Source organism: Leucopleurus acutus (genome assembly GCF_964270905.1).
Source record: "Leucopleurus acutus genome assembly, chromosome: 10".
Classification (NCBI taxonomy): domain Eukaryota; kingdom Metazoa; phylum Chordata; class Mammalia; order Artiodactyla; family Delphinidae; genus Leucopleurus; species Leucopleurus acutus.
Window position 1 is genome coordinate 2,132,176 of NC_139153.1, and position 20,735 is coordinate 2,152,910.

Consider the following 20,735-nt stretch of genomic DNA (forward strand, 5'->3'; position numbering starts at 1 on the left):
TGGAGAGCCGAGACGGACGCCTGGTGAACCCCACCTCGGGTCACTTCTAGGCCGCTGTTCATTGGCCTCGGAAAGGGCCCCGGTCATCGTGAGCCCAGCATCCGGCCAAGCGCTCCAGATGCTGGAAACCACAGTGCAGATGCTCGGAAGACACGTGTCAGGCCTGGGGGCACATGGGGCATTTGTTTGCTCTCCCACCTGGTCAGTCACAGACCTCCACGGAGGGCCTGTCCTGTGCTGGGGCCCTGCCACCCAGAGACAGGCGCCAAGGGTGGCCAGAGGGGGCGGAGCAGCTGAGAAGTCAGGTCTGAAACTGTCCACTGCGCCTGGCCAGGGCAGGAGAGAGGGGCTGGGCGCCCTGCCTCTGCCCTCCCGGCTCTAGAGGCGGCCCCGACTCCCCGGCTCCTTCCCTGGAACCGCCTTTCTGGGTTTGCGCCTGGCGGGGGGGGGGGGGGGGGGGGGGGGGGGCATCCACCCCGCGCCCCTGGCTCCGCCCAGCTCTGCAGCTCTGCAGGGTGGTGCGCTGTCTGCTCGGGTGGTCGGGAGACAGGCCGGGATGTCAGGCCTGCCCCGCGGTCCCAGCACTTACTGTCCCAAGTCTCACCTGTTTGCTCTGTGACCTTGGAGACATCGAAAACCTCTTTCTTCATCCATAAAATTGAATGTGAAAATATTGACCTACCTCGTTGCGTTTTTATGAAGAATAACCGGCCCAGACGATGGTCAAACTCTTTGTGAATCAGAAAGGGCTGAACTGCTTAGCAAGCGCGAACTGGAGTTTGAAGCATTGCTTGCTTGATGTGTTCCTGCCTCCGTCCTCCTCGGGCCCAGCCGCCCTCCCCAGACGCGCCTGGTGCCGGGGAGACGGGAAGGGGCCCTGCAGGCAGCCAGCCCTCGCGGGAGCCGAGCTCGGGGGGCCGGCCTGCTGATCCCAAGCAGAAGGCCTTCCTGTCCCACTCGACGGCATCCCTCCCCCCGCCCCCCGCCTTCTCTGTCGTCACTGTTGGCGAGCCTCAGCCCTGCTTCTCCCCTGCTTGGAAGGCTTCTCACCCTGGGGGGGGTCTGGAACCTCTAACTGCCCATCCAGCCTCGGGGCCGGTCTTGCCCCCCACGCAGGTGTGGGGCTCCACGGGCCTTTGAGGACGTGTAGGGCCCAGGCCAGGACTGGAGCTCCCTGGGGCAGGGGCGGTGCTGCACCCTGTTTACACCACACATGTGTGGTGAGGTCTCCTATCTGTCAGGCGCTGTGCTGGGCACTAGAGATGTGAATGGGAAAAACAAAATAGAAACCAAGCCCCTGCCTCGTGGAGGCCACATCCCATACGGGAGAGAGAGTCAGTGAGCAGATACGTAATATGTCGGGGGCGGGGAGCACTGTGAATAAAAGGGAGCAGGCAAAAGAAGACAGAGGGATGGGGGCGGTGGTCCTGTCTCTTACTGGGTTGCAGCGTGGTGGGGGGGTCAAGGATGGATAAACATTTGAGCAGAGACAGGAGGGAAATGAGGGAATGAGAACTGTGGCTCTCCGGGGGAAGAGCATCCTGGTCAGAGGCCCTGGCAAGTGCCAAGGCCGTGGGGCAGGAGCCTGGCGTGTCTGGGGAGCAGGAAGGGTCATGGGACTGACATGACGGGGGTGGGGGCGGAGCAGTCGTAGCAAATAAAACCAGGGCAACAGCAGGGGCCGACTGTGAGGCGCAGTCGGAGTGCGGACGTGGGCTTTTGCAGAGCGAGCTGGAAGGCAGGGAGGGTGCGGGGCACGACGACCCTCACAGTCGGGGGGGCCGGCGGCGGGGGGGCGGTGGGCGCAGCGGAGGGGCCCGGGTGCTGGGCCTGTGTGGGAGGTAGAGCCTCCTGGGTCTCCTGATGACGGGCACGGCGACGAGGGTCACGCAGGGTCAGGGAACACGGAAGTGGCGCTTCCGAGGAGGACGGGGCTGCAGGGCAGTCCGGGAGGAACTTAGCGCGTGTCTCCTCCGCGCAGCCTGCCCTCCCCTCGTGTGTCTCCCGACGCCTCCTGCCCTCTGAGCTCTCGGCTGCCCTCAGGCTGGATGCTGGACGCGCCCGTTACCCCGGCCTCCGCCGCCCATTCTGCTGCTGCTGCAGAAAGAACCCGAGTATCCTCCTTGCTGGCTTCCCGCCTTCCTTTCCTGTTCCCTGCCCCCCCGCCCCCGCGCCACACAGCCAAGTGACCTTGCAAAGGGGCCATCGGAGTGCGTCCTCCCTCTGCTCAGCCCCGGGCCACCACCGCCGGGACGTCTGTTGTCCTCATGGGGCAGGCGCTGGCCCCACTCCCCTGGCCACCTCTTTTCCTGCCCGCCTTGGGGCCTCGGGCCCGCTCCGCTCTTCCTCTGCCTGGAGTCCCTGCGGGTGGTCCCTTCTCCTCTATCTGGTCTCAGCTTCAGTGCCACCTCCTCAGGGAAGCCCTCCCTGACCACCCAGGAGTCATTAGGTCCCCAGTTAGTCCCCCTCACAGCACCTCCCCGTGGTCTTAGGATTCTGCCTGTATTAGCTGATGGTTTAATTAACATCCTCTCACCTGCAATTGGTCAGTTCCGTAAGATCAAAACTGTGTCCGCCGCCCCTGGGCCGTTCCAGGGCCTGGGCCGGAGCTTGAGGGAAACTGGGTGACACGTGGTGAGTGGGCGTGTGGATGGCGCCTCGGCCCCTCCACGTGGGTCTTAGTGAGGATTTGGTGAGGGAGTTGAGCAGGAGTGTCTCTCGAAGTTGCCTAGAAAATGACAGGAAAGCCTGTTTTTCCCGCCCTTAAGCTGGTGAAACTATCCACATCTCCTCGTTAGTGTCCTCAGTGGGATCTTGTGTTCCTGGCGTGGATCCGGGGCAGGCCGACGGCGTGGTGCCCTGCTGCCCGTCCCCGTCGATCTGTTTCCCAGTTTCCTGTCTGGGCCCTAAAATCTTGATTTGCACAGTTATTTGTCTTGCTGCTCTTCACGGCGCCCTCTTAGGGCATCTGTATTATTTCAGTCCTAAGAACATGAGCTCCGTGGGGAAGAGAACATGCTTTGAATAGCGCCTGCTTGACCCTGGGCCTGGGGGGCCGGGGGGACCATCAGGTGGCACGACGCCCTGGCCACCCTCAGGGGAGGCCCGTGAACACGCGGGCCCCGCTCAGGCCCCTGCGGGTCTGGACTCCGAGCTCGTGCTCTGCCAGCTGTGCTCTCACCATGAGGGGCGCGTCTCTTCTCCCTCCTGAGGGGCTGCCATGGGCCGGCTCTGTCAGCAGCCCTCCGTGCCAGGCGCTGGGGGTGCAGCAGCAGGTGGAGCCTGGCCCTGTCTTCAGGGTCTAGGAGGAGAGACAGACACATTTGATGGACAGAAATGGAGAAGTCAGACAGTGCCGAACGGTGGAGAAGACGTGTATCCACTGGGCGGACACATCCACTGGGTGGACATGCACTGGTGCTCAGTTTACCTGGCGGAGGCAAGCGCTCACTCTCCTGTGACCCAGCAGCTCTCGTCCAGGCCTGGGTCCTGCAGCCTTGTCCCCACACCTGCACCCTCAGGACTCCTGCATAGGAGGGGACCCGTCACTCCACACCCAGCAGAAAACTGGAGACGACCCAGGGGCTCGTGGCTGGGAGACTGGACAGGGGCCTGTGTGCACCGTGAGACGCACGGTGTCACGACAGGTGAGCTGCAGGTGCAGGCAGCACGGGCACCAACTCCCAAGTTCAGAATCTCACAAAACAAAGCAAGTTATCGATTAGACACATGTACTACATATGTGGTAAATCTCTACACAATTATAGACACGTATCAATAAAAAGAAAAGACATGTTACCCGCCAAATTCAAGAGAGCAGTTCCCTCCGGCTGGGGGGCAGGCAGGAGAACTGGCTGGGGGAGGAGCACGTGGCGAGACAGACGTTGATGGTAATGTTTTGGCTTGTATTGTAATTTAAGTCAGTAAATGCACAGAGGCAGGGACCGACAGAGCTGTCAGCCAGCAGTGACCACAGAGAAAGTCAGGTTCAGAGTCAGCGGAGGAGAACAACCAGCTCTGTCCGGAGTGGGCAGGGAGGAGGTGCCTTGGGAGCTGGGGTTTAGGGATGGATGGGAATTTGCCAGGTGGAGGTAGTCCCAGGGAGAGGAGCCTCAGGGGCAAAGCTCAGAGGCGTGTCTGCGGGGGAAAACGTCAAGCCTCCGGGCCGGGCCGGGGCTTAAGCGTTGCGAAGAGCTGTCCAGTGGGCCGTGGGGCAGGAGGTTCCAGGGAAGGCCGCTCGCGCTTGCGGGGGAGCCAGGCCAGCAGGAGTCCTGGTGGGGCAGCAGAGGGGGTGCCCTGGCTGGTGGCACCGATCCCCTGTGGAATTTCAGTTGGTCAGAGGGGCTTCCTCATCACGACAGTTCCACCCACAAGCTTTGAAAGTCACGCTGTAGGAGATGGGAACCCTTGTAGAGGCTGGTGCCGAGGAATTACTTCATCAGACGTGTTAGGGAGCTGGCCTGGAGGGGCTCCGGGGTTGAGGGCCAGGGGACAGCTCCCGGCTCGGGGGGAGGAGGCATGACTGGGTCCTGCCTCGCTGGGCAGACGCTTAGTGTAAGATCATATTCTCCGGTTACTCTGAGGTGCATTCCTGAAAAGCTTAGTTTCCCGTTGCCCCTGCGGACCGTTTCAGAGATGTTTTATGTTTCTCTTTGATTGATCTTGCCTGTGGCTTTTGACACTGTGCTTCTCACTTTCTCTGCCGCCTGACCTCCTGGTCAGGTCGTTAATGGTCTTTAAACAAACACGTAAGTATCAGGCTCTCCAGGAAAGGACTGGGCTCCTGCGGCTCTTGTCAGCGCAGCACCCCCTTTATGGGGAGAGAACGGGGGCTCCGCACGCCCGACCTCGTAGGCGGGGTGCTCGCCACCTGAAGGTCAGAGCTGGACTGGGCTCCTGCGGCTCATGTCAGCGCAGCACCCCCTTTATGGGGAGAGAACGGGGGCTCCGCACGCCCGACCTCGTAGGCGGGGTGCTCGCCACCTGAAGGTCAGAGCTGGACTGGGCTCCTGCGGCTCATGTCAGCGCAGCACCCCCTTTATGGGGAGAGAACGGGGGCTCCGCACGCCCGACCTCGTAGGCGGGGTGCTCGCGACCTGAAGGTCAGAGCTGTCTTTGGTGTGATGATTTTTGACGGCAGGTTTTCGGAAATCGATTTCACGTTTCTCTGCTGCGCTAACCAGGGGTCCCAGCACAGATTTGATCTTATCACTGCGATGTGGATCTTGGCGTAGACGTTTGTTCATTTTGTGAATGTTTGTTGGGGCCTTTTCTGTGTCTGTTCCTGATTTAGCAACCGTGGGTGCAGAAATGTGCTGGTGTGCCGGTCGGTGTGATGGTTTGGAAACAGATCGGGCGCTCCTTTGCCATCGCTCCTGGTGACGTCCGGCCTGCTCCCCCGACTGCAGGGCCTCCCCCCACCCCCGCCTTTGCACCTGCGGGTCCCCCCATTTAGAGTGGACTTTCTCTGGCCTCCGCACAGCTGGTTCTTACGATGGGGTCTCGACTCAGACATGGGCTCCGCAGAGATCTCCCTGGCCTCCGACGGCAAAGAGCCCGACTCTCCCCACCCCTGGGCCGCCTCCAGCGTCACCATGTGTCGTTTCCTCTGGAGCGTCTCATAAACAGTATACAGATTATGGTGGTATTACTTACATGTATCTATACACAAAAATGGTCTGTGTCAGGTTTATTTATATTAATATAAATTTTGTTAATATTCATATATTTGTAATGTTGTTGCTGTTTCTGGACGCTAAGCTCTTTGAAAACGTAGCTGGCTCTGTCCCACTCCCGGAACAGTGCCTGCCACACAGCAGCCCCAGGGGACCATGTGTCTGGTCAATGAAGAGCCACTCTGCCCTGGAGAAGCCCGCCGGCTGGCAGCGGGCAGGTCCAGAGCAGGCAGTGACAGCACAGCAGGCGGTGTGGGCCAGGAGGGGCTGGGGCAGCACTGAGGAGAGGCAGCAAGTCCTGCCCACGGGGGTCTGGGCAGACTTTCCAGAGCAGGGGTGTTTGTCCTGGGCTTTCCAGGCAGCCGGGCATGGCTTGGCAGGCGTGGGGCTGGCAGGGAAGCAAACCTAAACAGAGGGCTGGGGAAGAAAGCGTGGGATGGGGCCTGGGGGTGGAGCAGGAGAGGGGACCCCGGTGGTGCTGGATGGGCTGCAGTGACCGCTGCCTGTGTCCCGGCCTGGGTGCCCTGCGAGCCTGGCTCCGCGTTTGCAGGGTGGAGCCTGCTCCGTGCAAGGGGCGTGCGACCGGGTGCCGGTGAGTGTTGGTAGCGCCGGGACGGGGGCTTCTCCAGCTGGGGCCCCCCAGCCTTGAGGCTCGGCCTCAGCGCTCCCTCTCTTCCTCCCGACCAGGTGGTGAGGAAGGTGAAGTCCATGCAGATGTTCCACACACCCGTCACCTCTGCTGTGCAGGGGGACCGGCTGGGCATCTGTGTCACCCAGTTCGACCCCAAGCTGCTGGAGCGTGGCCTGGTGTGTGCCCCCGAGTCTCTGCACACGGTCCATGCAGCCCTCGTGTCCGTGGAGAAGATCCCGTATTTCCGGGGATCCCTGCAGACCAAGGCCAAGTTCCACATCACCGTGGGCCACGAGACGGTCATGGGCCGGGTGATGTTCTTCAGCCCTGCCCCCGACGGCTTCGACCATGAGCCCGTGCTGGACTCCTTCGACTTCTCCCAGGAGTACCTCTTCCAGGAGCAGTACCTGTGCCCGGGCTCAGTGCCGGCCGAGACGGACGGTGGGGAGGCCGACAGGAGGGTGGGCCAGGCCTCCGAAGGCCGCTGCCCCCGGCAGCAGTGGGCCCTCGTGGAATTCGAGAAGCCCGTCACCTGCCCGCGGCTGTGCCTGGTGATTGGCTCCAGGCTGGACGCGGACATCCACGCCAACACGTGCCGGCTGGCCTTCCACGGCATCCTGCTGCACGGGCTGGAAGATAAGAACTACGCCGAGAGCGCCCTGCCCAGGCTGCGAGTGTACAAGCTAAAGCACAAGCACGGCATCGTGGAGCGGGTAAGCAGCCTCCCCCTCCCTCCCGCCCACCGCCCTGCCGGGTCTGACAGCCAGGAAGGCCTCGGAGACCTGGCTCCGGCGCCTGTGGTCTCCAGACAGGGAGCCAGGCGGGAGTGGCCTGCATCCTCTCCGCCAGTTAGAGCCAGGCTGACACGCAGGCGGGGCCCATGAACCCGCCTGGCCCGCCTGGTCAGTGCAGGTGGTTCCTTGGGCGCCCCCCGACCCCCTCATCTGTGCCTGCGGCCCTGCATAGGAGCCCATGCCTACCAGGCCACAGGTGAATGGGTGGACGAACACGCAGGCCTCACTGTGTCCCTGTGGCGCATGCTCATGGGGGTCAGGCATGGCAGTGGTGGTCCTGGGACTCGACCGGGTTCCGCTGACTCAGGGCAGCAGTGCTGAGTGAGACCCCAGTGTCGGGGAGCTCAGGTTCGTGTGGGGTCTGCCCGGAGGCTCCCAGCAGGCCCTGTGGTTCTGATCCTCGTGCAGCAGAGGAGGGTCACCCCTCCTGGTCCAGCCCTGAGTCAGTGCGGGCGCCGGGTGACAGGAGGAGGTGTCCAGGGCCTGACGGTGGGTATGCCGGGTTTTCCATCGCTCACGCCCTCTGGTCTCGCCCCTCCCCTGGGCCCCCGGGTGTTCCCCTCCCACCCCACCCCTCCCTTCTCAGGATCCTCCCTGGCTGCTCAGGCCCTGCGCCCCTTCCTCTGCAGCCCCATGGGGAGATGAGAAGACGCCCTTCCTTACCCGCTCGCAGGTCCAGATGCAGGATCCTCAGCCCCGTGGGCTTGGGCATAGCCCTGCGGCCCAGCCAGCAGAGCCAGGGCTCCTGTGTTGCCTCATGCACACCCTGGAGCTGGTGCACACGGCTGCCCTCCGCTAAGTTGCTCACTCTGTGGGCCCCTGTTTCCTCATTTGTAAAAATCACATGGACGTGGGACTTCCCTGGTGGCGCAGTGGTTAAGAATCCGCCTGCCAGTGCAGGGGACACGGGTCCGAGCCCTGGTCTGGGAAGATCCCACACGCCGCAGAGCGACTAAGCCCACGAGCCACGACTACTGAACCCACGTGCCGCAACTACTGAGCCCGCAAGCCACAACTACTGAAGCCCACGCGCCTAGAGCCCGTGCTCCGCAACAAGAGAAGCCACGACAATGAGAAGCCCGCGCACCGCAACAAAGAGTAGCCCCCGCTCGCCGCAACTAGAGAAAGCCTGCGCTCAGCAACGAAGACCCAACACAAACAAAAATCAATCATTCAATCACATGGACGGAGGTGGGCAAATGAGGGCTCATACCTGGGATAGTAAATGCCCTGCACCGCCCCACGCCTCCGACTGCTGCCACAGCCCGGGCCCAGCAGCCCCACCCGCCCCCTGGCCACGGCAGCTTGCGTGGTTCCACCCACATCACTAGAAAACAAAGGTGTTGCACCAACTCCCACTCACTCACCTCTCCAGGCCGCCGGGATGAAGACAGCACTGCACCCTCACGTGCATGGTGGGCCCAAGGCGTGGTGGGCACAGGCAGGCCGGCGGGCTGGGCGGGGGCTGCCAGGGGACCCAGGCGGGGGCGAGCAGAGGACTGGGCATGGCAGGTCTCCCGCCGAGGCCACAGGGACCCAGTGTGCATGGGCTCCAGGCCCGCTGGACGGGCCCCTGCAGGCCAGGCGTTGGGTGAGTCTCTTCCCCTCAGTTTCCTTGCTGGAAAAATGGGGGCCGTGCTCCCCACCTCTCAGGGCGGTAGAAGGAGGGGAGGCTGCTGTGTGTGAAGTGCTAGCGCAGAGCGCCGGGCTCGGTGCTGTTCACTTGGACTTCCCTCGTGGCGCGGCGGCCCGGGCTACCAGACGGCTGCACCTTTCTCTCCCCCGTGGTGGGGTCAGGCCGGGCGTGCCGGCCACCCTGGGCCTGGCATCCACTGGCGCCGGACAGGGAAGGCCTGAGGGCATGGCCAGAGGAGCCTGTGGCCTCTGCCCAACCAAGGGTAAACACGCAGACGCCACCAGGAGCGCTGGCCGGCTTTGAAGTCTGAAGCGGCACTGCCTGCCGGCTCCCAGCTCTCCCCGCTCCACTGCTGATGGCTTGTTAGACGTGCCCGGGGCACCAGGTGCGGGCCGGCCTGCGACTGCCTCTGGTCAGCACGGGTTCCTCGCCATCCAGCAGGCTAGGCCGCCCAACTCCTGGAGGAAGAAATGCTGCGGTCCAGCCAGCCGCTCGGCCAGCTCTGCTGCCCCCTGCCCCCCACTCCACTCCCAGGCTGCTCAAGGAACAGAGGTTCTTCCTGCAGCAGAGGCCAAGCGGGCCCTCGCCTGGGGAAATCCGATGGCTGCCCACGTGTGCTGGCCCAAACCCAGGCCTCTCTCCTGCCGTCTAAACGGCGTCTGATAGCCAAGACTCTCCCTCAGCTGCCGAAATGCTCATTGCCCCCCTTTGAAAATTGCCTTTTTGTTGCTGTATAGATGCAGGGTCAAGGCAGCTGGACACGGTGGAAAGAGCTGGCTCTGGATCTGATGTACTGAGCAGGTGCTGCTGCCTCGGCCTGGCCGCAGACCAGTCACACCCCTCCCCCACCCCCGGAACCCGTCGCTTCTTTAACGGAGTTGGTGGGGAGCTGACGCGACCACGCGTGCGAGGGCCTGGCGTGAAGCGAGCGCCCAGCAAAGAGTTAGCCTCCCTTTCTCTCCAGGAGAACGCAGCTGCCTCTGGGGACGGTGCCTTTGTACCTCCTCGTCAGCACCGGCAGGGACTCTGCCTGCGTTGGTGCCTGGTGACGGGAACAGAAAGAGGGAGGGAGGCTCCGTGCGTCGGGGTCATGGGCCGCCAGGCTCGTCACTGCTAGGCCGGGTGCCCGTTCGGTGCTGGTCAGGCCCAGTTTTGAGGAAGACGGCCTGGTCGGCCTGGGAGCGGGCGTGGCACAGTCCCCCTCGGGTGACGCCCAGAGCCTGGCCGCCCGAGGCCTCCCCGCCTGGGCCTGTGGAACTCGCTTGACCAAAGGAAGCAACTTGAAGGCTAATGTCCGTTCCTGGGTTTGCCCCAGGAGATTACAAGGGGTCGATCGTTGCCCCCCAGTGTACTTGGGCATCAGACACACCTCGCCCTGTGCTGGGGGAGGAAGAGATGCAGTCTTGGCCACTGGTTTCTGAGGCCGGGCATCGTCGTCCAGGGACCCGGGAGTTGTCGTTCCCGGTAACTCCGAGGGCCCATTCGCGGCACAGGTCTCCCCCGGCTCCCGTCCTCCGAGGGTTGGCTAACTCGCTCTCGAGGTTCTGGGTGGGCTAGAGGAGCCCCCGCCGCAGGTACTGCTTCTGTCATTCTCCCAGCTTCATATTCTGGTCATCGAGGTTCTGGCCGCTGGGCAGTTGTCCTGCTACCAGGTCTCAGGTGTTCTTGCCAGCACCAACACCCTTCATCCTAGCAACAGCCTTTTCCAGAGGACGGAACTGAGGTTCAGAGAAGCCCCATGCCCCGGACTGCAGAGCTGGAGGAGATGGACCAGGGCCCCAGCCTTGCCAGCCCTCTCTGCTCGGGGCTCCGCTTCACGGCCAGCCGCCCCTGTCTCCTTGCTGCCGCTTCTCCAGTCTGAATTAGAATAGTCGCTCCAGAACTTGGGCAGTTCCCAAGCCTCATCACGGCAGCCGGCCCTGAGAGAGACACACACGTGTAATGACATAATTACGTACGCCGCCAGCCAAGTCCCCGCTCAGAGGCCGGGGACGGAGGGGACTCGCCTGGTGTGGAGGTGAGGGCCCGGGCTCTGAGCGGCAGTGACTGCTCTTGGGGAGCTCGGCCTCCAGCCACCAAAGGCCAAGAGACGAAGCGGATAGCTCGCGCAGACGGTGCACGTTTCCCTGGGAGCTGTGGCTGTAACCGTGTGGCGGCTCAGCGTCGCTCCCGGGGAGCTGCCGCCCGCAGGTTCCACGCACGTTGCCTTTGGCTCCTCGTCACGGCGGTGGGTTCAGAAGGAAAAGCCTCTGGCTAGTCTCAGAAGGTCTTCCCTGGTTGGATGTGCTGGTGTGTCTGATCTCTGAGGTCCCTGCCTCGGCTGGAAGCGTCATCTGGAGAGGAGCTCAGCCCTCAGGGGCACGCACGTTCCAGAGACGGAGGGGCTGAGGTTCACCATTTCCCGCAGCCCGGACAGATGCCGCCTCTGGTCTTCCTGCAGCACTGCAGAGGCCTCCCCTCTGACCAGCGTCATGAAATGAGGGCTCCTGCCGCAGCCGTTCGCTGAGCCCCTCTCACGGCCCCACCCCCTGTAACTACTGGAGGGGTGTGTTCTGGGGGCGCAGAAATGTGCACCTGCCACTCCCGCCAGTCCGGAACGCTCCTGCGGGGACATTGCAAAGGCCTGGCCGGCTGGGGTTTGAGTTTCCACTGTGCCCCTGGCTCTGGCATTCGCGACCCACTCAGATCTCATCCCTGAGCTCAGCTCTGACCTCTGCAAAGTGGCCGTGGAAATCCCTTGCAGACAAGGGCTCTGCGAGGGCTCAGTGTGACCCACTGGTGCCTCAGTCCGCACAGGCTGGGGTCTCCGAGGGGCTGGGGGTCGGGGGTCTCCGAGGGCTCTCCTCCCAGCGACAGGCAGTCTCAGCGGCCAGGCTGACCTCGGGACCAGCCTCTGGCTGTGGGGAACGTGGAATGCCTGGTTCAGAACCATTGGGTCGGTTCAGCCAAAGTCCTGGCACCTGCCGGACCAGGCTGGGCTCCTGACGAGGCTGGGACAGAGTTCCACGTGCAGGCCGTCCTGGGGGGGGTGGGTACGGATGGGGATCCTGCGAAAGCGATGGGGCCACCCTGCACCATTGGGGCTGGTGACGTCTGCTCGCCTCGACTCCCCTGTGCTGAGGTCGGAGGAGCTGCCTCCGTTCAGTTCACCCTGCAGCCTTGCTGGATGCCCTGCAGCGGCAGCGGGGACGCCCGCAGACGGTGCGGTGCGGAGGGCCGAGCCGGGTCCGGCCACGAGGGGAGCCCTGTGAGTCTGGAGGACAAGGAGGAGGTCTCGTGTGGGGACGAGACTGAATTACAAAGGGCTGTGCAAGTGGGAACGATGATTCTTATCATTGCCCGTATCCGATTCATCCATCACTGGGGAGAGGAGGAATGCACGTACCTTTCATCTAGCGCTATGAATCAAACAGGATAGGATATGTTTTTCCAAAAGGTTTTGAGGGTAAATGGGACAGTTTCTGCTTTTCAAAACAATCCATCCATTTGGCCCTTGGCCAGATCGTGGCATCTTGGGCAGAAGCAAGATGTTTCTGAGCCTGGCCCCCGGGGGCCCCCAGGAGCAGGTCCCACCACTGGCAGTACGTCCGGCCTCCACGCGGCTGCCCGAGCTGCTGCCTGGTCGGACTCCATGCAGCTGCCCCAGGCTGGCGCACGGGGCCGGGAGGGCAGGAGGAAGCCTCCCCAGTCTCTCCCGTGGCCCCCTAGTGGGACCCGGCATTCCGAGGCCTGGTAGAGCTGGTCTTTACACATGCGTGTGCACACACGCCCCCTCCCCTTCTCTCTGCACAGAGGCCTGGCACCTTCCTGGCACAGGCCCTGGAGAGGAGCCTGGCAGGTCCAGGGAGGCCTGCGCCTGAGCCGCCGGAGGCCAGGGCTGGCGGGACTCACACATCGCCTGCCCCGAGCTCAAGCCCTTGGGAGAAGGTTCCAGAGGAACACAGCTCGGGGCGAAGCCAGGGCTGCCCCAGGCCAACTTTCTCACACACGCGTGTGCCTCCACTCAGCCTGGGCCTCCGCGTGGACAGCCGCGAGCCAGGGGAAACGGGGCTCCAGCAGGGAGAGCCGTAGGGGCACTGCGGAGGTGGGGCCGCGGTCTGCGGGACGGAGGGGGGCCCTAGGCTGGGACACACGTGCGTGTGGCGGGCGGGACGGCAGAGGCCAGGTTCTTAGAGCCTCCTCGGTGCGGGGGATGCTGGAGAGAGGGTGGGCACCATCCCCTCAGCCTGCAGTACCGTGAAGGCTTTCCTGAGGAGCGCTGCCAGCTTGGGGACAGGTGGGCGGGCAGCCGTGCAGAGGCGGGCAGCTGCGGACTCTCGTCACCTCTGCCTGTGGACTCTGTGGCCGTGGACGGGCAGTGCCTCCCCCTCCCATCTGTCAGGTGGGAGGTGCCACGTGGACGAGCCGAGCGCATCCAGCCAACCAAGTGCCCACAGCCGGCCTGGTGCAGCCCAGGCCCAGCAGGTGTCCGTGGGGGGGGAGTGGCAAGCGGGCCCGGGCACCACCCGTGACACGGGCGGACCGCCTGGGCAGTGTGGCAGCCCAGCCTTTCCCAGGCACTAACGCTCTCTCCGGGGCTGGGTGTGGGCGCAGGTGATGGACGACTACAGTGTGATCGGCCGCTCCCTGTTCAAGAAGGAGACCAACATCCAGCTCTTCGTGGGGCTCAAGGTGCAGCTGTCCACCGGGGAGCTGGGGGTCATTGCCAGCGCCTTCGGCCAGAGTGGCAAGTTCAAGGTCCACATCCCTGGTGAGTGTGGTCGTTTTTTTTTTGCTCACGGGAGCCGTGCAGGGGAGGTGGAGACGGCGCCCAAACGCTGGCCCTCGGCTTAGGGTCTAGGCCCGCCCATGCCAGCACTGCGGGCTCAGCCCGCGTGGCATCATGGCTTCTGGTCCCGCCACCTGTGGCTGGAAAGCCAGTGTGCGTCCTGGAGGAGCCTGGTGTGGACCCGGCATCTGGTCCGACCGCCCACTGCACCACCCCATGACCTGTGCATGGACGGGACAGTGCTGCTCAAACAGGCGTTTCCGAGGGACACGCTTGGTGAGGGAGACCACCAGGGCTGGCACGCGGCCCCGGAGCCAGAGCGTTGCCCAGGACGTGCGTTGCCACCTCCTTTCCTGCCTCCCGCTCGGTTTGAGGTGGGACTTGTCTACGGCGGGGTCGAAGTGCGCGTCTGCTGCTAGGACAGAGCACCCAGGTGTCCTCAGCTCCACCCCTGTCACTCCTCGCAGCCCAGCTTCCTGAGGTCCCGCTGGCCAGGTGTGGTGGCCGTGGTCGGGGCAGAGCGAACCCGTGTAGGAGGTGTGGACTGTGAGCTGAGCACGAGGAGAGGGCCGTGGACGGCCGGGGGATCCCAGGAAGAGGGACAGCTGAGTAGGGCCTGGCCACGGGGGGCGGGGGGCCCGCAGAGAGGGAGACGCGGAGGCCCTGAGGACGGGGCGGGGGACAGAGTGGGGGGCCTGCAGAGCCCCAGGGCAGGCGAGGACGGGCCCGAGGGGTGCTTCCGTTAGCGGATCCGTGGGGTGCACACGCGTGCCTTCACACCCACACGTGGCTATGCTGCTTGGAGCTGCGGGACTAGGGGATGGGAAGCTGCGGGTGGGCTGCATCTGGTGGGCCTGGGGCCTCGGAGCACGGCTTCTCCGGCGGACTCTCCGTGTGGGGTGGTGCCCGCCCGGCTGGGAAGCAGGGTCCTCTCCTGAGAGCCTGGCCCAGCTGTTGCCTCGTGAGACCCCCTCTGGCCCTCGTGAGGGAGGGCGGCGGTCAGCAGAGGCCCGCTTCCTGCGGCCCGGGCTGTGGGACTGTGCCCTGAGGCCTCTACCGAGGCGGGAGCCCCGTCACGGATGAGGGACCCCGGCAGGCAGGGGTACCCGTGGGAGTCCAGCCACAACACCGGGCTGCAGGCTCCCATCCTGTCCTCCCCACTGTCCCTTGGCCACTCCTGCTCGTCACTTCAGCCAAACGGGGCCCCAGGGAACACGTGCAGGCCCGTGTCCAGACCTCAGTCCCCAGGGCCCCAGCCTGCACATGTGGGGCCCTCTGGGCACTGGGGGGTGAGAGCCAAGCTGCCTGGGGGGAGAGGCCCACCCCGGGCGCCCGCCCACCAGGCCTCGGGGCCCTGCTGGTCCACACAGAGGGACGGAGGGCAGCGTCTGTGTCCTCTCCCGGGGTGGACGGCATCATGCCGACCTTGCCCTGCTCCCCTTGCTCTAGCCCGAGGCAGACTCAGAGTTGGGCGTCCCAGAGCAGGAACGTGAGAGGAGGCGTGTTTGGGGCCCTGGGTTCTGGGGTGGGGCAGGGGCCGTGGTGACGCTGCTTCGGGCAACTCGAGTTCACATTCCTGCCGTAGGTCAGTGTTGCCTGTTAATAGGTCTGCTTCCTGTTTGTGGCTCTTAAGCTTCTTATTAAATATAACTGGTCAGATTCCTTCATCCCACCCACTCCCACTCCCGCCCTCCCCGCCCTCCACCGACGCTGCTTGTCTTTTCCTGCCATCCCTCCCCTAAAGGATTACTTTTAACCTTTTGGGAGTGCTAATTGCGAAAGAATCTTCAGTAAACCGGACGTCCGGCGCCAGGTGGCGCAGCGGTGGGACTTTTGGCCCAGGTTGGGGACGAGCCGGGTCGGGAGCCCGGGGTTTTGGGGCCGCGCACTTGTCGGCCCCCGGAGCAGGGGGCGTCTGGGGGCCCGCAGACCGTGGACGGGGCGGCGTTGAGCGTGGCGTACGGGCCTCCCGCTGGCTCTGCAGGACAGCTGGCCGGAACGGCGACTGAGGAGCCCCCCTGGGTGTCCTCCCCTGCCCCGCCCGCAGGCCCAGGTGCACTGGGGCCTCTCATCTCGGAGGCAAGGCCCACAGGGCCAAGCCGGGGTGTCAGAGGCCGGTGGCAGGCGGTAGGGAGTGGGTGCAGTGTGGTAAACAGGGACCACTGCTCGGGCCTCGCTGCTCCCATGCGATGGGACGCAGGCCCAGGAATCAGACTTCATCTGGTTCAGTTTTTATGGAAAATTTCCTGATTGAAAACTAAAACTGTCTGAACTAAACGAACCCTGCCTTTGGGCTGGGTTTGGCCATAGTGCCTTGTGACTCCTACTTGGATTTCTGGAAGGACACTTGGGCCTCGGGTTCAGGAGTCCAAGCTGAGCCGTAATAAGGGAGCAGTGTCTTATGGAGCCGTCACTGCTGGCTTCTGAGACAAGGGTCCTGACCCTCGAAACCAGATGGGCTAGAGGGACGACCCCATCCTGACGCCCAGGGAGCCTTCCCAGAAAGTCCTCAAGGTTGGAAGGCCCCACGTTCACACAACTGCTCCTTCAAAAGGGTTCTCTCCGTTTGTAAGCCCCGGGGGCCGGAAGCCCTACGAGGCGAGTTGGGGACCCACCGGGCAGCACTGCTGGTTCTCGAGGGTGGTGGGAGGATGTTGCTGGGCAGGGACGGCTCCTCCGGACAGACCTGCCCCTGTCCCGGCACCCCACCGCTGGCGTCGGGTGGCCCTCGGCCGCTGCCTCTGAGCGACCCAGAGTGCCTGCACTGTGCGGCCAGCGCCCCGAAGGGTGTGGGCAAGCTAAGCGGGGGCAGGGGGTGGCGTGGAGACGCGGCGGGGGCCGCTCGGGGAGCGGGGCCTGGGGGTCCACCAGAGGCAGGTCTCGAGTAAGAGGCTGACTTCATTTGATTCGTGATTTTACACGACCCCCTGGAGAATGGTTTAAGGAAGGCTGGAGGGGAAGCGCGACGGCAGAAGTCTGCTGCAGTGCACAACTGACAGTGAGGTCTGTGTCGTGTGCGTCGGAAGCCCAGGAAGGCTTCCCGGAGGAGGGGACAGTCAGTCAGAATCCTGCCCCATCCGTGGACCTCCTCAGGCCAAGCACGAGGAGGAGGCCGCGCTCCAGGCCTGAGCGTGTGGGCGTGTTTGGGAAGCACAGCAGGAGCAGTGGGAAGGGCCGCAAGCGGGGGCTGCGGAGGGCATGAGGGCCGGGCCTGGGTCACCGAGTCGGGAGCCAGCGTGGTCCTGAGCTTCCCCGCGGGGCGGAGCACAGCCTCAGCTCTCAGTGCCCCCACCGGGTGTCACCACCCCGTTCTCACGGTGTCCCTGAGGACACGCGCAGCTCTGCACAGCAGACGGGCAGCTCTCTGGTCTGGGCTGCTCGGGGTCCTGCCGGCCCTGCACCGGCCCTAGCCTGGGTCCCGACACCCACAAGGAGAGCCCCGTCCTGTCTCCACAGGTCCAGCTCAGAGACACCACGAGACTGCAGCGCCCCCGGGCCGGCGCTGGCCAGGCGTCCAGGGCTCGGGACCAGGTGTTCGCTTGTGTCCCCGTCGCATGTCTTAGGGAGGGAGACTGAGCCTTGGGAACAAGACCCGTAGACAAGCTTAGCAGCGCGGCTGGAGCCCTGCCCACCACCGCCTGGCCTCGTGCCCGCTTGGTCCAGCGTGCGGCGAAGCAGCGCTTTGGGCAGACGCCCTGCCCTGCACCTCGCGGCATCGGGAGCACGAGGGCCGGCCCCCGCGAGAGGTGGCCGCAGCCCAGGCGAGCTCTGGAGGAGATGGGAGCTGGAGCTGGGCCGCTATGGCTCCTCTCAGGCTTCGCACCTGGTCCCGTCTCCAGCTCGGCTGCAGCAGGTCGGGGTGGACAGCCGTGCAAACAAGATCAGGGGAAGCTGTCTGTGGTTTGTTTATTGATTTATTTCTATTTGGCTGTGTTGGGTCTTCGTTGCTATGCCTGGGCTTTTCTCTAGTTGCAGTGAGCGGGGGCTACTCTTCGTTGCGGTGCGCAGGCATCTCACCACAGTGGCTTCTCTCGTTGTGGAGCACGGGCTCTAGGCGTGCGGGCTCAGTAGTTGTGGCGCACAGGCTCAGTTGCTCCGCGGCATGTGGGATCTTCCTGGACCAGGGCTCGAACCCGTGTCCCCTGCATTGGTAGGATTCTTAACCACTGCGCCACCAGGGAAGTCCCGGTGGTTTATCTTTAAGAAAGAGGAGTTTAAGCAACAGCCGCTGTCCGGGTGGTGGACAGTGGTCCCTGGATGTGGTCGCTCAGCTGGGGACCCTGCGGGCCGCGCCGCCTCCCCACAGGCCTCCCGTGTTCCGAGCCCGCTCAGGAGGGCAGCTCACTGCGTTCAGAGCCTCCATTTCCCTCTGGTGAAATGGGGGTAGTCGTCCAGTTGCGAGGGGCTGTGAGGATCAGGCCAGTGCACAAAGCCACCCTGATGGCCTGCCGTGTGTGCGCCCACGGGCCGCGGGCCGAGGCCACCAGGTCCTGCGGTCGGCCACACTCAGCTCCACACAGCACAGCCACGACAGAATCAGGTCGGGCCCCGCATCTGGCCTCCGTTGGTCCAGGCCCTTGATGCGCTGCCTCCTCCTCCTGCTGCAGCCCTCGCCCGCTTCCCTGAAGGGTACGCGGAGGCTCAGAGGATCTGGATGCCTGGCCCAGCAGACCCTGGGGTCCCCAGATGGAAGTGGGTGCTTCTCATGGGCGCTGCTCCACTGAGAGGCTTCTGGAAACCCAGTGAGGAGGGAAAGCGTAAACTCATCTTGGTGCCAAAGGGAGGGGCCGCAGGGAGTCCTGGTTGTGGGTATTGTCCTGTTCCCATAAATAGGCCTTTGGACAACGGGCATTTGGGCTGCATGTTCCCTCTGAGGTTTAAAATGAAACTGGTTTTCTTTTCCTGTAAAATGTGTGGTCCCCACACACATCCCCAGCCACCCAGTCTGGTTTCCCCGGCGCTCCCAGGAGTGCCCTGCAGAGCCCTTCCCTGGAGGAGGACTCGGGGTGAGGAGGACACCCTGCATCTGGTGGTAGTGTCCCCTGGAAGAGCCCCAGTTTCCCCGCGTGGGGGACGTGGGTGAGAGCAGGTGAAGGCAGCCGCAACTGACGTTCAAAGTCATCTTTGAAAAGAATCAGAACACCAAGTTGTACATGCCACGTCCTCTCAACCACGTAAAAAGAAGCTTTGCAGAGAAAAGAAAGACGAAACCAGGTGAAAACATTAACGATGGGACTGTGGGAGACTTTTTCCCTTTTTAGTTTTCTCTTGACACGCAGATTTCATTGAATGAGCCTGGTGCGTCCACAGCTCTGGGCCAAAGGCATGGAGACTCCCCCGCCCTACTCAGATCCTGGGTGCCAGGCCCTGGCTGGGTCCTAAACCCAAGCCCAGACCCAGGGCCCGCTTTCAGCCGCCTTCAGCCGCCCTCAGCCGCCCTCAGCCGCCCTCAGCTGCTCTGTCCCCTGGCGGGCCAACTGTATCACGGGGACAGACCCCCCCCAGGCCACCACCATCTGACAGACCGTGGGAGGGAGCCTAGGCTTGGAGGCCTTCTCCGGGCCTGAAAGGACAGGTCACCCTGAGCCCCAAGGCCAGGGCCCGTGTTGGGCCCACGCCCCCCGTCCAAGGGCTGGCACCGTCCAAGGAAGGCAGGTGGGCTGCACCCCAGCCGGCGGGCGGCTCAGAGGGGAGCGAGGGAGCTCAGTGAGAGGCCGGGGAGGGGCTGGCCGGGCTCGCTGCAGGCCGGGAGCACTGAGGGGGTTTGGGCAGAGGAGGCCGGGATCTGAGGCATGTGTAGACGGTGGTCCAGGGAGGCTGCAAACCCCCCGTGGAGCCCCGGAGAGTTCACAGCGGGCTCCGGAGAGCAGGCGGGGCGGGAGCCTCGGGCTGCCCTCTGTCCCCAGCCCCGGGCCGGCTGCCACCCAGCTGCGGGCCGGCTCACTCCGACGGCTGCCTTCTGCCCAGACAGCCCGGCCCACTTCAGCCCCACGGGGGGCCTGAAGCCGGCTCTGTTGGGGTAGCGACCCTGAGGTGAGGGGACCCTCCCCAGGCGGTCAATGGCCTCCCCCTAGGTCCTGTCACCGGCTGTCCACGGAGACTCCGGAAAGAGCTTGGTTGGGAGAAAAGCGGGTTGGAGAGAGTTGAGGGGTGAAAGTCGAGGTTTCAGAAAATCTCTATAAAATGAAAACAGACCATCCGTGTCTCTCACTGGCGTCTCACCCGACAGTGGCCTTTGTGGCTTTCACCCCACCCCGTCCGTGGGTAAGCAGCTCTGAAACCCAGTGCAGAGCCAGCTCCGGCTGCCAGCCACCCACCGCTGCCTCTCCTGGAAGCCAGCCTGATGGAGGGGGACCGTCACCAAGCGCAGGGAGCACTTGGGGTGTCTTTTCTCCCCCAAAAGAACGGCCAACCCTCCTCCCCTTTGGCCATTGAAGCATTTCAAAGCAATTGTAAAAATTATATGAACCCCATCGAAGAACTGTTACAACAATGTTTATACCCAGTATTTGAAACAAAGACAATGATATTATAAATAATTGTAGATGATGAAGATAGGCAAGAAAAAATAACATCATTAAAAGAATTTTACAAGACGGACCGTTCACCAAGACGGATGGAGTAACACAATACGTTAAAAATATCTGCAATTAACATAAACATAGCACAGTGTACAGAAACCATCTGCCGACCAGCCTCACCCTGGGCATGGTCCCTTGTCATCCACATGGGCCGTGCCAGGGCCTCCCCGCGGCCCCGGCGAGGGCAGGGCCCCCAGGAAGAGGCCATTGGCACGTGCCTAGCGGGCCTGGGACCTAGTTCCAGCACGAGGAACCGGGGGCTGAGGAGTATCCTCTTTCCCTGCCCTGACCCCGGCTGAGGTCCGCCCGTCCGTGTCCCCACGGCGCTCACTGCTTCTCCAGCACGGCTCTCAGACACTGCGCTGTTTCCCGGGGGTCCCAGCGGAGAGTCTCTGCAAGCCTCTGGCCTGTCCCGGGCGGCGTGTGCGGTGGCAGCGCCTAGGGCCACACGACAGCTCTCACCCTGTCCCCGGCGGGCCCCCTGTGCCTCTTTCTCTTTTTTTTAATCAGTATTTGATTTTGTTTTTAACCTGGGAAAACTTTGGCCGCACAGAAGAGACACCCCTGAAAGCAGCAAGACCAAACAGACGCGAATGTCCCCTCACACGCTCAAACCTCTCTGCCTCTCTGTCTCTCTCTCAAGCACTAGA

General features: G+C 63.5%; 1 protein-coding gene across 1 annotated transcript in view; it reads left to right on the forward strand.

The window, feature by feature from the left end:
• EEFSEC (eukaryotic elongation factor, selenocysteine-tRNA specific) overlaps window positions 1-20,735 on the forward strand; it is a 148,929-nt gene that overhangs the window by 114,878 nt on the left and 13,316 nt on the right. The window contains exons 5-6 of the mRNA XM_082847800.1: window positions 6,363-7,019; window positions 13,330-13,486. Of these exons, the coding sequence (XP_082703926.1) occupies window positions 6,363-7,019; window positions 13,330-13,486 (814 nt within the window). The remainder of the gene's footprint in view (window positions 1-6,362; window positions 7,020-13,329; window positions 13,487-20,735) is intronic.